The sequence below is a fragment of the Bactrocera oleae genome, chromosome 6, assembly GCF_042242935.1.
Source record: "Bactrocera oleae isolate idBacOlea1 chromosome 6, idBacOlea1, whole genome shotgun sequence".
NCBI lineage: Eukaryota > Metazoa > Arthropoda > Insecta > Diptera > Tephritidae > Bactrocera > Bactrocera oleae.
Window position 1 is genome coordinate 13866681 of NC_091540.1, and position 18687 is coordinate 13885367.

General features: G+C 33.3%; 1 protein-coding gene across 4 annotated transcripts; it reads left to right on the plus strand.

The window, feature by feature from the left end:
• The first annotated feature begins 430 nt into the window (after positions 1 to 430).
• LOC106621073 (serine-rich adhesin for platelets) lies at positions 431 to 16205 on the plus strand. 4 transcript variants are annotated; one of them, XM_070110932.1, is made up of 14 exons: positions 438 to 513; positions 3461 to 6273; positions 7544 to 7633; positions 8430 to 8648; positions 10219 to 10313; positions 10397 to 10491; positions 10593 to 10714; positions 10774 to 11148; positions 11221 to 11682; positions 11736 to 11846; positions 11923 to 12559; positions 12614 to 12740; positions 13528 to 13665; positions 14326 to 16205. In XM_070110932.1, exons 2-14 carry the CDS (start codon positions 4132 to 4134, stop codon positions 14696 to 14698), a joined length of 4986 nt encoding a protein of 1661 aa, XP_069967033.1. In that variant the 5' UTR covers positions 438 to 513; positions 3461 to 4131; the 3' UTR covers positions 14699 to 16205. The 4 variants fall into 4 exon arrangements, with proteins under 4 accessions (XP_069967035.1, XP_069967033.1, XP_036216592.2 ...); XM_036360699.2 differs by having other exon boundaries at positions 13561 to 13665; XM_070110933.1 differs by having other exon boundaries at positions 439 to 513; positions 13540 to 13665.
• The last annotated feature ends 2482 nt before the right edge of the window (positions 16206 to 18687 follow it).

The following is an 18687-nucleotide window of genomic DNA, read 5'->3' on the forward strand; positions in this document are numbered from 1 at the left end:
TTGTTTACATCCGCGTATAATGTTGCACTACTTGTGCGTAATTGAATTATCTTTTGTGTTTATTTTATAAATTAAATATACAAAACGGAAATTCTACAAAGTGTGAATAGCTGGCAGTGTTACAGCAGCTCATAACACTGCAAGTGAATAGTAATTATATGCGTACCTTACGCACAATGGACAATTCACCTGAAAAATGTCATTTGGTTGTTTATGTTAAAATCGTCCAAATCGTTATATTTTATTGGTTGACAGTTTTTATGTAGTAGCTTTCAGTGGTTTTCAGTAGGAAATATGGTGTGTGATATTAACTCGCTAATTACGTCAACTTTTATTAAACTCATAGTAGTTCCATCCTTGAATATATACTTTAATGAATATTTATTTCCAATCTTTTACTTTCAGGTAAATATCTTCAGAAATGATAGTATTTCTAGACATTCTTCTTTCGCAAGCAAACATGCGGAATATTAAAAAACGTCAAGTTAAGAAAAGTTAAATATAAATTCAAAGGTATACTTATTTGATATATACCTATACGCCTATATATATACGCCTAAAAATATGTCACACCCTTGGTTGGTACGCGCGAAAAATTACGCACACAATACATTTACATAGGAAGGTTGTGAAGCCTTTCTTTTGTTATTATTATTACGTTGTTTGCACTACTTATAAATTACTTTTTACGATTTTTCATGAATATCCCATTATGACACTTTACACCACAATATACGCAGTTGGTAATCCGCTTACTTCAGTTGCTCTTGGGAAATATATTGGTTTATCGATCAAACATTGGTCGTCAACCAGTGAACATGTTTGTGACTTCTTGTGGGCGTTATTAGCATTTGCTTTGACCGCTATCAATCAAAGTGTCAAAACTTAAATATCTAAAAATATGCAAACTGTAATGAAAAAGTTTTATTAAAATTCTTTACAGTCATATAATATCATCTGCTTTCTACAGTGATACATTTTCATATTCATAAAACAACGATGGTTTATTCGATTGACATGCATTTTATTTATACGAAAGCTAATCTTGTGGCATTACATTTTAAATATTACTTCTGGCATATGGGCGCCACGGCTGGCTCGGATGTAGTCCAATCAGGGCGTAGAATTTTCAATCAATTTTTCCAACATTTGTGGCCGTATATCGGCAATAACACGGCGAATGTTGTCTTTCAAATGGTTAAGCGTTTGTGGCTTAAGCGCATAGACCAATGACTTTACATAACCCCACAGAAAGTAGTCTAGCGGTGTTAAAACACATGATCTTGGAGGCCAATTCACAGGTCCAAACCGTGAAATTAGGCGGTCACCAAACGTGTCTTTAAATAAATCGATTGTGGCACGAGCTGTGTGACATGTTGCGCCGTTTTGTTGGAGCCACAGCTCCTGAACATCATGGTTGATCAATTCAGGAATGAAAAAGTTAGTAATTATGGCTCTATACCGATCGCCATTGACTGTAACGTTCTGGCTATCATCGTTTTTGAAGAAGTACGGACCAATAAATCCACCAGCCAGGATGTAACGGTGTTTCGACATACACTTGAGGATTACCTTCACTCCAAATGCGGCAGTTTTGTTTGTTGACGTAGCCTTTCAACCAGAAGTGCTCTTCATCACTAAAAAAAAAGAACGTAGTGCGCGATACGTATTCCGCACAGAACCATTATTTTCGAAATAAAATTGTACTATTTGCAAGCGTTGTTCAGACGAGAGTCTATTCATAATGAATTGCCAAACCAAACTGAGAATAAATCACTTGACAGCTGTTAAATCGATCGCCATCTTGAACAGTAATGCCACTTAATGTTCTATACCTCGAAAAAAACACCCGATATATAAGAGGTGTGGTCAAAGAAATAGCTGAATTTTTAATTTTTTTGAAAAGTGCTTATTTATTCATCAATATATATTTTGTCCACTTCAAAGTAATCCTCCTCGGATATAATACACTTATGCCAACGCTTTTTCCAATCTTAGAACCACTTCTGAAATGCGCTTTTCGGTATGGCCATCAGCTCTTTCTTCGATTCTGACTTGATCTCATCAATTGTGGCAAAACGCTTTCCTTTCATTGATTTCTTCAGTTTTGGGAAAAGGAAAAAGTCGCAGAGAGCCAAAACCAGCAGTTATAACCCATTTGAGCAAACCCAAATCTTTGTTGCCGTCGTTGTTGACTGAGCGATACGAATGCGACATTGCTTTTGCTCAAAATTTAGCAATTTCAGAACTAACTTCGCTGCCACACGTTTCATGCGCAAAACATTCGAGAAAACTGAATAGCATGAGCCGCTTAATATGCCAACATTCTCTCCAACTTCCCTAATAGTGATTCGACGATTTTCGAGAACAATATTTTTCACTGTTTCGATGTTTTCTTCGTTTGTTGACGTGGTCGCATCTTCAGGCTGCTCATCGTCATCAACATCTTCTCGACCTTTTTTAAAGCGCTTGTACCGCTTATAAACACTTTTTTGAGACAAAATGCACTCAACGAATACCACAGTCAACATGTCAAGGGCCTTGAAGCACTTTATTCCATTTTTAACGACAAAATTTAAAACATATTCTTTGATCCATTTTTTCAAAAGTCAAAAATCGAAGAGCACACAAAAACTAACTAAACTTTTCTGTTGGCTTCTAATACAAACACATGACAAACATATGTGTGCAATTATAACAAAAACAACATATCGATAATCGAATGTACACAGCTCGCGAAAAATCAAAATTCACCTTTTCCTTTGAACACACCTCATACGTATATGTGTCACTAAGAGCATAATGAGCAAATGTCAACAGAAGAAAGCGCTATGCGAGCAATTAGTTGGATAATCAGAAACAATAGATAGCTCCATCTGCAGCTCAACATAAAGCGCTATAGCTGCAGCATTTGTGATGCTCTAGTACGAGTATGTAACTGTATTTTTTACCGAAATGGCCTTGTAGCTTGTTAGTTTTATGGCCGCCGGAAGTGCCGTAGCAATATATTATATAAGCCAAAGTAAATAATAAGCACGCACGCAAACACTCCACTCAGGCAAATAACAGTAAATGTGCAGTTAAATTTGTTTTGTATAATATTAGACGATTGTAGAGAACTATTCTGTAATATATCCTGACACCAAGCAAAACATACACGTCTTAAAATTACATCATTTGTAAAAGAAAATTGTTTCAAGCCCACTCGATAAGATTTCCAAACCCACAATCATACATACTGTACGGACATTGCTTTCCCCAAGTTTGTTGAACTATATATGATATTTTTGGAAACGGTGTGCCATAGTTTTAGGTCGAAAATATTTATGTATCCTAATTATTTTTAGTAGGCCTAAAAATGTATTTACAGCTTATAATAGAAACATTTATGTTTTGAACAACAGTTGAGTTAAAAATTTGAAATTGATTATCAAATGTTCAATTGACACAATACTTTCAGTTGCTTAGAATTAAAAGCATTGAAATACAAAATCAACAAAAAAAATCGTGAAGACATTGTCGAAGCAGTGTAAAACTCCGGATTAACAAAATCAAAATAACAAACAATAAGTAATCAAAGAATATCTTCAATGATGTTTGATATAACTAAATCAAAATATAGGGGAAAAATGTTAAACGCTTATTTATATTTAGATTAGAATATAACCTACGTCTACATTAATTCGACGTTAAGGAGAAGCGAACTTTGTGCAATGAGTATCTACATACTAGCGTTCCAATGACGGAATTCGACGGTAGGAACTCACAAATTATTTTAGGATATTATGTAATCGGAGAAATTATGAAGAAGCATCAGAGCATGATGTGAAAAACAACAGCAAATTTTCTCCACATCGTTGAACAATTCACTAACACAAATATAAAGATATGAACAAGCATTCAATATAAACAAAAAGGAACAAGTTCAATTGCATATAACCCGCCAGAGGCATTCTCAGCGAAATGAATTGATTCGCTCCACAGAAAGTGTTGGCAATACATTTTCGGTCAAATTGAGCAAAGTTAGTTCAATAAAAAAAAAATAAGTTCTGTACGATTCCAAGTGCAAAAACTAGGACATCTTCAACAGTAACCACCGCAGTTGAAGTTGGCGATAGCGATGTTCAGTGCATGAGGGACGACAGCGTAGACGTAATGGGCGGTGGATTCACTTCCGCAATAGCAATCGTACATTTGCAGCAACAACAAAACGTTGTTAAAAACGAAATAGACGTCATTGCAGTGCCAATAGTAGGCGAAAACAACAAACCAATTTCCGTGGAAAGAAAAATTAAAATATCAACGCAAATGCAGGAAAAATTGTTGGACAATATACAAACGGAAAATGACGACCAAAAAATTGAAAAGACCTTCAATATAAATAACACAAAGAAGGAAAACAAACCATCTACAGCAACAGTTAGAAGCACAAATACCCGTCCAAGTTCGTCAGGAAAAAATAAGGGTTCCAAAGAAACATGTGGAAAATTTGCGGAGAAGTTGAGACGTTCATTTCGACGCGGTGAACATAAATCACTTGAAATCAAACCACCTGAACATAGATTAGAGAGCCTTGCTGGTGCGAGTCACAGAGATAAACAGTACTCTCCAGGCGAAAAAAATAGCAGCTGCAATAGCCTTACTGACAGTGGGGGCGGAAATAGTTTTCACTTAAAACCCTTCGGCATTAGATCATTGCCCCCACTACAACGCAATTCCCATTCTATATTCTCTTTTAGTCATCTGCCTAGCCTGGGGGTCGGCGGTAGTTTAGACTTGGGTGGCGGCAGTAAAAGCAGTGTGTACAGTACGGCTGGTGGAGGACATATCAATCCGGCGCTACTTTTGGACAGTCCTGACGCAGACACACCACCCGAGTATGCATATCATCACCTAAGTAGTGTCGCAACGACAAACTCGAGTACCTCTTTGGAAAGTAACTTTGGCGACATCGACGAACGCACTTCGTCATTAACCAGCATCAGCTATTGGGCGTGGCATCAATCTAACTCCTCTATGGGTGGCGAGGTAAGCACTAACAGCAACAATGGTGTGTCAGCGGCAAATAATTCCGGACGAACAATGGACGATGTTGGTTTAACAGCGAAACAGCATAAACAAAAGCAAAAGCTAAAATCACAAAGCAGTAGTAAAAGTGATATTCACCAGCAACAAGCAAGTCGTAGTTGCAGCATTACCAGCGAGAGCAGTTCAACGAAACTCACGCGTCTACAAAATCTTCTTTTTAAATCAAGTAATGAAAGCACAAAAAGTATTCATGCGCACTCCAATGAGGGATTCACGGCTTCGTCACACAATTCTTCTTCGGGTGAATGGGAGAATTTGGGCTTTTCAAACATTAGCGGTAGTTGTAGTCATGTAGCCGCCGATTTTTATGTCGGTAGTTTTCCAGAAGAGTCCGATGACATTGAGTGCGCGTTTACAGTAGCACAACCGGCAGATAATAATACAGTTACCACGTCAAAGCCATTATTAAAACGTGCTGACTCAAGTGAAACAGCCGGATCGTATTATCAATATACTTTAACCTCACCGAATAATCCCTTTTTACCCGAAATCATTGCCCGTACCTATCATAGCGTCTATGATGAGGAGAACAAAACGCTCGAGGATAATGTGACCAATGTTAAGTGTGGTCCGGGAGGAGACTTGAGTGGGGTAGAAATGGATGGTAGTGGCTCGCATTCGGCTCAATTACCAACGCCTGTATATAGTCGAGCGGGTTCGCAAGAGTCCACACATAGTGATAGCGCTATCTCAGCAACAGCCATAGCGAAAAATTCTGCTAATGTACAGCTACCTTCTAGTCCTATTAACAGTTCATCATCAACACCGGGGCGACAGCGTCGAAAGCTGTTCATCTTGAATTCGCCTACACGACACTTGCTACATCAACAGTCAACTCACAAAGCACAACCGCAAGTTACTACACCAGATACCTTCCTCCGAAAATCTACACCATGTACTTCCGCTTCCGATAGCAATGTTATAAAGAGCCTTAATCCCTTTCTTCCAATTGCGAATACTGTTGAAGGTAACAGCAAGAAGAACACTATCACAACGACCACTTCAACGATGACAAAAACACCAGCCGCTGCAATATATAGCGCAACGAAGCGTGCGCCACTAAAGCAATCAGCCGTAACATCTCCAATCGCAATGCCGCAGGATTTGAATACAAAACGCGAGGAATTCTTGCGTGCTACCATGAAGATTTGCTTAGTAGTCTCTCCGCCAAATAGTAAATTGCAGGTAAATGCCAATAAAATGCTTACCACGAACGTTACTAGAATAACATACGCTGCATGTACATACATTGTTTTATATTTTTATATATTTATACATTTTTGTGCATAAATTAATTATGTTTGCTAAATTTAATTTTTATTTTTGTATATTTTGATTTTTAATATGAATAAAAATTAAGAAACTCAATATTGCTTTAGTTTCCTTTTCTGTTTATTTTTAACTTAATAAATTTTACATATTATATATACCGATATACATATAACTAATTTTAATATGTTAAGCTGTTTTTGTGTTAATTTGATTACAGCAATCGTAGTAGCATGTGACTTAGCCCAAAGAACCTTAAATGAGCATATACTTACATATAAATTAAATACTATTATTTTTCCCCATTGAATGAGATCATGTTTGTAACCTATTTAAAAAGCGTTATTTTATTTTCCACAAGTGAAATTAAATGATATATCGGCTAATTAATTCTGAATTTGACATACAACGTATAACTGATGCTCAGTTTTCTTACCGTGCCTTTAAAAAAAACTATTTTGTATAAAATTTCATACTTCTCAACTAAATAGAAGCAATAACTACTTACTTATAGCATTTTACATTAAAAGTTAAAAGCAACAGCTTCAGCTGAAGTGCGAATGTTGATGCGTAGTTCTCCTTGTCGCTCTGCCTTTTCGCAAGTTACCATCAGGCTTTTGTTAGGTGTTACCAAGTATTACAATTCAAATTTCCGCAATGTGCTTTTTTGTGTTTTTTTTTATGCTTTTGTTGATAGCGTGTTTGAATTTGTTTTGCTTGGGAATTTGCGTAATTTACTTAGTAATTGTTTATGTAGGTATTCTAATGAAGTCAGTGTTTCCTTACACTCTTTTAGTGATTTGTTGTTTAGTTTGCTTTCACTCTTTTCAAATTGTATAATGCTGTTACTCTTACCCTCTGTGGGTTGGTAGTTAGGCAATGTCTAAGACAATGTTTGTGCGAAAAATACGAAAGATCTAAATTATTATAAAATTTTAATTTGTATACCTTGAAACTTGCTAACCGAAATGATAAATGCAATGATAATATGTGATGCATACATACAAATACTTCAATATTATAATTGATATAGAATTGGAAAGTTATGAATTTATTGATTTTGTGCAATATTTGTTAACTATTTTCTTTTCAAGCTTTGGTTTCACATAAAACACACATAAAGTAAAGCAGAGAAATTCTTTATTTTTTATTGCTAGCAAATCCTAATTAATTTGTTTCTTTACAGTTGAAATCTAAAAGCCTAACACACTTGGATGGTCTCGACCCCACGGCAGCATGTCATCGTGGCATTCCCGTTAGCATAACACCGAATATGGTAAGCTTCTTACATTTTACAGTTTGTTTAGTAGAAAAATTATCTAATACAATTTCAATTCAAATAACCTCTTAAGCATTTTTTGTGTTCTAGTATTTCGCTGTTCTAGTTGTAAATATAATATAATATATACTTGCTATTTATAATATAAAATGAGAAAACTCTAGAATGAAAATTTACAAATCCAAAAATTTTTATAGAGATATCTGTACATATTTCATCTCCATACAGTATTTTCCCGTTAAAATCCAAAAAAATTTTGTTTGAATATGTATAAAGCTAAATAAATATTACGAAAGGCTAATGTATGTACCATGTTCAGTAAACTTGATAACTAACTATTTTATCTAATAAAATAAATTATTTTATCTTAAATGCTTACTACTTTGTTGTTGTTGTTTAGCCTATGTGAAGACGAATTCATACAACATAACGGTTATCGTCAAATTATTTGTGTAAAAAGCACATACAAACTCAGTTGCCGGTCTATCATTCTTTACTTCCAATAAAATACATACTATGGCTTTCGAGCGTGTTTATAGGACACTTGAAAAGTACTTTTATTTTACATTAACCCAGTAGTCATTTGAGTATTAAATTTGTGTTGCATGGCAGAAAGTCTCTGTTTATTTCATAACAATCGTATTTGCCATCGTCATCAATTAGCAATGTCCTTCCAAAGTCTGTACCACGTCCCACAGCTTTAGCACCTCAAATCCCTCTTCGTTATTGACAGCGTGATAAGCTTGCTTGAAAACGAACAGCTCATTCATGCATCCACTCACATCAATTTCAGAGCCGGAGCGAAGTTTGCACAAATACGGCCACTTCAACAATTCAAACCTCTGAACAGCTCAATCCAGATCAATATCCAGCTGTGTTGAACTCTTCTTCAACGACAGCGAAAATAACTAGTGAAGAGACATCAACTCCAACAGGCACCAAGTCTGTGACGAGTTATAAGAAAAAATCTCCATTTCTACAGCGTAAAAAGCCACTGCTAACACGCAGTGAGGTGAGTTAAGTGTTATTCGTATGGTGATTTAGACGTATAGGTAATTGTTCGTATTTCTGTAGCAAGAACATTATGATTTGCATATTTATTACTAGTTTTGCTTTATATAATTATTTTCAATACAAACGGAAAAATCGTCCATCAACTGAATTGTGTGATTTTCGCAAAATCTACAATAATAAAGAAAGCAAATAAATGTTAAGTTGCTTCTACATTCCCTGTAGCATATGAGGACACAAAAATCATTATATTCGCTACATGTGTTGGATTAAAATATTAACCGATTTTATCTATTTTTTGTGAAAAGTTTATTGTATGGTCTAATAAACTGAAACCCATCAGAAACCTATCAAAATGTCATTGTAGGCGATATAGATTTCAGAATTTCGCCCCTTAACAGTAACAATCTGTCTTGATTGCCTTACCGTGTACCAGGTTTTATCAAGCTACCTTTTTTGTTCAAACTATTCGATTTAGTGTCAGAAATCAATTCGAATCCGTTATCGTATGATGTTAGAGACAACCGGTAAAAGGAGAATACATTATATTGGATTGTTCACTGAGTAATTTAGTTTGATGATAATAGCCGACCTTATTGATTTTTTGCGCAGCCAACTTCACACTTGGTCGTTTTACTGTTATATATTTGAAGAGCTGATTTAGTGGGGCTTGTTTGGAAAAAATGTTCTTAAATTTTTTGGAATAGTTTTTGTGTGATGCCCTAACGGATATGGAAGATCAAAAACCGTATTTATAGTCTATGTTAGTATTTTACTATCAAAAGAGTAAACATACAGTTCAAGCAAGGCGAAAATTATGTGATGTGTACGGAGAAGATGTGTTGACTGAACGCCAATGCTAAAATTAGTTTGCAAAATTTCATTCCGGCAATTTCGATCTTGAGAATGCACCAAGTCCTGGAAGGCCTCTTGAAGCCGTTGGGGTTAAAATAAAGTAGATTGCTGAAAGATTAAATTTGTCCAATTTTATTGAAGGTTTTACACAATAAAAAATTACAAAATTACTTAGTGAACGACCCAATACAATAGTTAATAGCAATTGTTGATTAGTAAGCAAATAGCAATAAATAACTCAACTAATTTCAATTCTTTTCCACAAGTTACTTGCTAGATTTTAGTTACATTATCTGTCCTCTACTTCGTTACCGCATGTTACTCTAAACACTTCTATCAATGATATACAATCTTAATGGTTAAAACATATTTGTGTCATATTCAAGAAATTCATATACCAACCGCTGTTAAATCATAACCAACAAAAGTTTTGTAAGCGAGAATTTAGTTACAAATGTTCACCACTTTCTATGTACAGTTTATTAAGCCGGAAGATTGCCTTGTGAAACTTTGCGCGTTATTAGATTTCACAAATCAAAGAACTTCCGATCCATTAACTCATTTTCAATTACTAATATTACTTACAGAGTTAGAAATGTGTATACTTATTTATGTACTTATTCATATGTCAATTTGTATGTACTTGTTTTATTCAAATTTGGAGCTTAAACCTTTTCAACGAGCGTTTAATAAAACTATTTATGTAATATTCATAGGTAACGAGTTCGGAATACTTTTCTGTGAGTTTTTGTACAGACCAAGGTGGTGTAGAGGAGGAATTCATACCAGCGACCAAAGGCGTAACTTTGTAGTAAGTTTTATACTTTTAGACTTTACTTACACCTTCTAGCGCTAACTATTTGCACGTATATATTCTATGTATGTATTTCTCAGTTCCGCGCTAAGTCAAGCGTTGAAAAGACGCAATTTAACATTTTCACAAATCGCCATCACTGATAATAATCCACCCAGTAGTCTTTTAGAAACTGGTACGTAAGTCAATATCGCAAAAACTTCGCTCAGTATGTTCGCTCAATCAAGCTATAACAAGTAAAAACATTATATTTTCCATGATTGATCATTTTAATAGGGTACTCACCATTAGCTAGTTCTTTGGAGGAAAATACTGATATAGAAAATTTGGCTGGACATCATTTGACTGTAACTGAATGCGATGGTAGTCGAAAAATCTTACAAAAGGCCGCATCATTTGTAAGAAACAACAATTCAAAATTTGAGGGTCTATTGAAAATATTACATTTATCATTTAGGGTTCTCGCACACGTCCACCGCGATTGCTCTCCTCCGCCTCTACGGAGGAGACTAGCGAAGCCGCTGTTCCAGGAAAACAACTCAAACAACGCTGGTCCGGTTTGTTCGGTATTAAAAATCCGCAGCAAAGTCAATTATGTGAATTGCTTAATAGTTACGCAAAGAGTGGTGTACCACAAAAGAGAGCATCAGTAAATTTCGATCATCCGGATTTTGACGCGGCCTTAGAGTATTTGGACAATATGCACAAGTCATGGAAGGATATTGTCGATAGCACAGCCATGAATGACAGCGAAATGCGAATACAAACTGCAATTTGGGAATTAGTTACCACCGAAGTATATTACATTCACGCACTCCAAACAGTAACAGATGTAAGTATTACTTGTAAGATAAAATATTTCGTTCCATTGTGAATGACCTTGATTGAATGTGTTTGATTCCAGCTCTTTTTGGCATGTTTAGAAGCTGTGCAATTAGAGCGACTGCTTACCGATGTAGATCAACATCGACTATTTTCGAATGTACGGGATATATGTGAAGCAAATCTTAAGTTCTGGACACTTTATCTCTACCCCATGGTGGCGCACAGTGTCGCTACTGGTGAACCTTTACGTGTTACCTTCTTCCACCAGGGTTTTGTTGCTTTCGCCTCAATATTCGCACCATACAAAAAGTATTGTGCAGAACAGAGTACTTGCCAGTTCTATTGCAAGGAGCTTAATCAAAACAATCCACTTTTTACATCTTATTTGGCCTGGTGTGAGTCGCAAAAGCTATGTAACCGGCTGCGTTTGGCCGACATTTTGGTGCGACCGATGCAACGATTGACCAAGTACAGTCTCCTGTTGACAGCGATCAAGAAGCACATGTTAGATATGGAGCAGATCGAGTCAGTCGATTCAATGGTATTTTTCAATATATAACGATGATCACTTAATGTACCTATTACAATATTTAGATCCACTCAGTGGAGCACTTCGTGTTTAGTGTGAATAACCACTTGACAACGCGTCAGGAAAATGAACGTTTAAAAGGTGTTATGGCGCGCATTGAATCCTATGATGTAGTGGTATGATGAATGCAAAAGGCATAGTTAAAAATTTTTGCTAATCTTTTCCTTATTCTCTAAATACTCTAACCAATAGGACACCAACAACGAGCATCTAGACAAAATGATAAAGCAATATAGTAAAATGTTTGACTTGTGCGCTCCAATGAAAGGATGTCCTGCTCATCAAGTACGCCATCTCTTTATGGAAGGCGACCATAAATTCAAAGACAACCTTGGCAAGACCGATGTTCATTGTTTTTTGTTGACGGATATGCTGCTTGTCTGCAAAGCGATCGCGAAACGTGGTCTAGGTTCGCTCAAAGTGATTCGTCAACCGTACTTAACCGATAGACTTGTTGTACAACAAAGCAATAATATTTTAAATTGTATCTACCTCAATGAATTTCAAGTGGTCGTTACTGCATTCACTCTACAATGTTCAGAGGCAAAAAATTGGTGTGAGTCCATAAAGCGCGCTAAAATGATTTACACAAGACTGAAACAAGGTACCGGCAATTGGGACAATTTCCGTTTGGGTGGAGGGAGTGGTGTAAGTGGCAATACAGTGGATGCACTAGGAGTAAAAAAATCGCCAATGAACTCGTCAATATGCAGTCATGTATCCAGCGCGAATAATAGTCACAGCGGCTCAGTCGAGTGGAATGATTCGCGTAATATATCTGTGGACTTTGAAAAGACCAATTCATTATCTAGTGATGATGGTTCTATGAGTAAGTAGAATAAGACTGTTTTATTTATGTTACTTTATTTTATATATTTTGAAGGCAAAAATTTGCAATCCGGTCCTCTCAAACTCAAAGTTAACACTATAACGGCGAATACACTTTCCGTACAGCCACTTAATCACCTGGGACAAAGTCTGCCGAATCTAAACCTGAACCAAAGCCATACGTAAGTTCTATTCCGTTATTGCATTATGTTTGTATGTATTCGAAAAAATTAAAAATCTTACATTTCTATTTATTTAAACAGTTTTTGAGAGATTTTCATATGAATTTGAAAGAATATCTTTATTGACTACCGCGAACGGTGAATTAACAACTCGTCTCTCTCTTTGCCCTCCATAAAGGTATTACTTTGTCTTTAAAGGATTGGGCAGCCTTTTTAATGTAATCTAACATAGCCTATATCTTTAGACATCGTTAAATGTAAATCATCTTCTGAAATTTTTTAGCAATAAGTGTTTTCTAAATAAATTCATATTTTTTTATACAAACATTTCTTCAAAGGATTTGAATAATTTTGCTACTTTCACATTGAAGCAATTTTGCTGGTAATAAACTGTCATAACGGACAAATAAGTTAGTTGTCCTGATTTTTACTAGACCTCTGAGAGAGATTATTAAACTTAATTTAAAATTTCTGCTGTTTTCTGCTCTTTCCTGCTGTTAAAGAAAGTTTGTGTACCAGTTTTTTTAATACGATCTATCTAGAAATGTAACGGCAAAGATTTATATATTTGTGTGTAGGTAGGTATAAAAGTACGGAAAACATTTTTCTCATTGATATTTGGATGTCGCAATATTTTAGCATTTGTTAAATTTGTATTATATTTTTATAATTTTTTTTTTTGCTTATTTGCTTCTTCGCTTGCTTTATTTTTATTTACGTGGCATTTCATCGGTTCGCTTCACCATACTCAATGCTCAACTTTGTTTTCTACGGAATTGGAATTAAGTACCATCGACAGTAACCTATATTATACTTATAGTAATAATACACTGCTGGTACCTGGCACAACAACAAGCCATTCGGGAAATTTGTTACTTTCGCCTAGTCATAGAGGAATTTCTTATCCACCACCTAGTCCAACAAGGTGAGCTAGTTTTAAATATGAAATGATATGATTGCATATACAGCAAGGTTGCAAATAATACGTAAAAAAAATAATTGAATTAACATTTGAATAAATTAAAAAAATTTTATTTTAAATACAATTTTTTTTTATTTTTTAATCCCAAATACGGTATTAAAAATGATTTTTATTTTATTTTTCAATCCCAAGTATGAGATTAAAAATAAATTTTAAACCTTTTAAAAATAAAAAACACAATTTTTAATCCCACATACCGATTAAAAAATAAAAAAACAAAATCCTAAAAAACGGATAAAAATTTATTATTAATTTTCAATCCCAACTACCGTATTGAAAAATAAAAAATAAAATTTTATTCATAAGCATATAAGTAAGAATTAAAAAAGAATTTGCTTTAAAATTTACATTTTTCTCGTGTTCATTTAAATCAAAAAGTGATATATACAATTTTAAATTTTTTTATAAAAAAAAACGTCTGGATTAAAAAAATGAAAATCAAATTTTTAATCTTAACATCTGGATTTTTAATTCCAATTTTTAATTAACAAATCTGCAATCCTAATATACATACATACGTACGTATTTGAAATGATTGCGTTAAATTTTTGATAATTTATTGTATATATATTTGTGACTTGTATTAATCCATTAATTTTACAGAGTACCACTTCGTCGCGGCATGGCTTTTTCTACTTCCACCAAAAATCCGCCACTAGTCAAAACTCGCAATATTACATCACAGAATAGCATTAACTGGTCACAACCGCAAACTACATCGGCAAGCTTACAACAGCGACACAAAGTACCAATTAATAGCACTGTAGCGAGTAACGCAACGAACTCCATGCTGTCATCACCTCTTGGTGGAGTGCAGCTTACTCAAAATAAATGTCATGGAACTAACGAAAGCACAACCAGTGTAAAACCTGAAATAATGGCAATTCAACTGTCCAATGATAATTTGACAGATGGTACTTGCCAACAGCATCAGCATCCTCAACAAATGTCTACCTGTAATGAAACCGATGTTTGACTTGTTTGCTATCAAATGGCAACAAAAGCAGTCATTACAGTATCAATTTAATGTATGAAAAATTGGCAACAAAAAAATGTTGCTGGCGCGGCTATGCAGCAGGGGAGAAATTGAAATATACTCTTGCTGGCTTTATTTCAAGCACGTAGAGACATGTAGAGATGTGCATATATGCTTATAAAGGAACATTATTGGCATTAATTGAGTTATCGTAAATACAAACTACCATATTCAGTTGATTCATGTATGTATGTAGTATTTTAAAAATTATGAAGCGTGCGGAAGGATCATAAGGCTTACATGCGTACAAACCAAAAACTAAATATATATAAAATAAACGATCACATGCTTGTTAATGAAGCCTTTGTATACAAAACAAATACTGTAGAAAACATGTTGTATATTATATTACTTTTGACAAAAAGCTGCAAAATTTTAACAAATAATATGAAAGCAAATAGGGATTAGTAAAATACTAGGGAATAGTTATTAGTACATGTATATGTAGTGGATATCAATTTGTATTCAAATCAAATATAATATATACTACAATAATAATAATTTACAAGTAATGTAGCAATAGTTTCAAGAAAATCAGAACAAATAAATAGAATCTAAAAAGCAAAGCAAAAATATTTAAAGAAAGTATATAACAAACATACAAACATATTTTATCAACAAAAAGTATGCAACGATTTTTTATATTTTAAATTTAAAAATATGTAAGTTCATAACATTTCCTTAAATCAATAGGAGGAAATATGTAGCGAAGTAAGCACCATCATATGTCAACAAATGTACAAGTGTACATACATATATAGTACGTGTATCCACAAATATGTGGTTATTTAGAATTTGTTGTAGAGCTGTTAATAAATAGTTAATTAAGCTATAGTATAAATACAACAATATATAGAAATGGCGTTAAAAGCCTAAATAACGAACTTGTACTTATAGAAAGTCTCCTTTCACTTGTGTCCTTCCACAAGCCTACAGCTGTGAACATAGAACTATATTCAGTGTATTTTATATATATTTTTTACAATCAGTAATACCTTATGATGTTTAAATAGGCGTGCAATTTTATTGTAAATAAATTTGTAGTTTATCTAATGAAACTGTTGGTATTCTGAATCCAAGTAGCCATTAGAGTTTGTATTATATTGCAAGAAAATTATTCTAATTGCTAGCATTCATATAACTAGTATATATTATACAACAAATAACTGTTATAACCAAACTGTATTAGAAAGTAAAAATAAAATTTATTAAAAAAGGGAAATTTTATGTTAAACCTAGTATTTAGTTATGTATAAAGGAAGCAGCATTGACCAAAGCAACAATTATAGATATAAATAAGTTGCAGCATTGGCCAATGACAAATTGGCAACAATACGAAATATATATATTCACAATATATATATATATAAATTCACAATAATGTACATACATATGTTATTAAAAACTGTGATTCCTTAATCATTGAAAATACATTAATCACAAGCAATTATTGTTTTTTCTTCCATTATGTACATATAATATATAGTATTGTAATGTTGTTACAGCGTTAGTTATTTATTCGTTAGCCATACATAAATCTGATAAATAGGGATTTGTATTAATAAGCTGTTGTTGATATCAAAAACGCTTTTCCAATATATAACAATAATTATATTAGCTTAACATGTAACAATTCAAAATTGAGTTATGACATTAAAAATAATTGTCTTCTTTATGTTTAAGATTCCAAACGGAGCTAATTTAAAACCCTAGTAATTGTATGATTCTTATAATATTTAGCATTTCAGGCCTACATATATTATTCAGTCATAAAATTTTGAACTGTCTCAACTAAATACATTTTAATTTTTCCGTTTGAAGTTTTATAAAGATACAGCTTTGAAAATATTATTATTAATAGAACGGCTTCAACAGCTTGCTAACGCTGCTAAATTGTCTTGTAGAATGTAATATTTCCTGCTTACCACAAATACTGTTGTGTTAATTATCAAACATATTCTAAAGTATTTGTAAACATATACACATACATGCATATGCGTATGCGTGTGAAACTGTAAAGAGAACATCAATTGACTATTAAGTACAAAGTAAGTAATATAAAAGTATCATTAAATTATATAGTTTACATATGTATTGTACAATACATATATATATTTAAATATTTATATGTTGATATTTTATTATACATACTTACTTGTGCATTTATATGTACATATTATACGTATGTTTTCTTATTTATAACTAATCTAACTCCCATTAATTGGTTAATTAAAAAACTATCATAATCCGATTTAACGACACCGCTTATACAATAAATAGAAAGAAGTACTTCCAACTGTGAGACTTTTGATAAGTTTTATAAGATTAGTGGAACTGAGAACTACCTTTATGCTCGGAGTCTTGAACCTTTTCTATAATTTTTCATTTTGACGCAGCCGCCATCATATTCCTCGTACACCAAGCGGTATTCACGAACACAACACACTTTGCTTACGTAGCCTCAGTAGGACAGCTTTAATTACACGCATAAGAGTTATCAAAAATTCATAATCATTAACAATACTTTTAAGTATTATTCAATTGGTTTAAGGGGTTACATGGGTTTCACGGCTTCAAACCAAAAAAAATTGTATTCTCTTATTTAATTCTATACCATCTCTAGAATATAGTTCTAAATTCTCAAGTTGATCGCAGTAATAGTTTTGGAGGTACAGCTTAGACAAGTTGCGCGCTCGAGGTCAGCTTCATAGTCACTTAAAACTTTAAACGCGTTTTTCTCGAAACTGTGTTTTCAAAGTAGGTTGTCACGATTTCTCGCGAACTACTCAACCGATCTTTATAAAATTTCACACAGGTCTTCAAGATATCCTTTATTAGGTCTTTAATTCAATTATAATTATCTTCTTTGAATTACAATTATTTACAACAAAACGAGAAATTTTCATCAAAATTTGCGTTTTAGTTAATGATCTTAGTTCAAATACGTATTTTTTTTCTTTTTACTTTTGATGATCCTGTCTGAAGTTCTGCTGTCAACGAGGAAGCACCTTTTTTCCGAGGGACTGCCAGCAATGATGACGTAATGACCGAGTTTTGAATATTTTTCTTTGAAAATTTCACAAAATCTTTATCAAATATGTATCTTTGGAATAATAAAAAGTTTGTATAAAATATTAAATTTTTATTTGGAAAAAAAAATCATTGAAAATAGGGCGTTTTTTGCTTGACGAAACGCATGTAACCACTTAATTGAATGAGTAAAAACCTAGTCAAATCAAATCAACGTGAAGTTGTAAGTTGAAAACATTTCCCGACTTTACAACTTATTAAAAACTTGCCTTTCATTTCCTATTCACAAATAAATATTGTAGTTTACATATTATATTATATGTATGTATGTATATATGACTAAAAACATGAATATATTTTGAATTTAACAAGAAGGCGTGAAAAGAGTTCTAAAAAATATTATATAACATATAAAATGCTGATTTTAGCAATGTTGTAATATCAATGAATAAATGGTGTAACTAATTAGAGAGAAATTGTAGCATTAAATGTGAAATCGAAAGGTTTTAGTGAAAAATCAATATTTACAATTATATAAAAGAAAATATTAAAATGTCTTCTACTCTGACATTGTATTAAGAAGAAATAAATAATGGGAAACTTTCTATGGGAAACAAAAGCGTTAATAAACTGAAAAAGTTATAATTTTATATAATTACTAGAAGAGCAAACATTTTGGCGTAAGTATGTACATATAGTGATAATTGCAGTCCTTTCATAATTTCCTTATAAATTAAAAGAGATATCGACACATTATTAGCAAACGCAAATATTTTTCGTGTCGATCGAATAGAGGGTAATCAGTATAACAGATTTCCTGAAAGCTAGCAAAAGATATGTAACTAAAACATTAATTTTAGGAATCTAACCACAATACACCAAGTTTAAAGATTTCAACT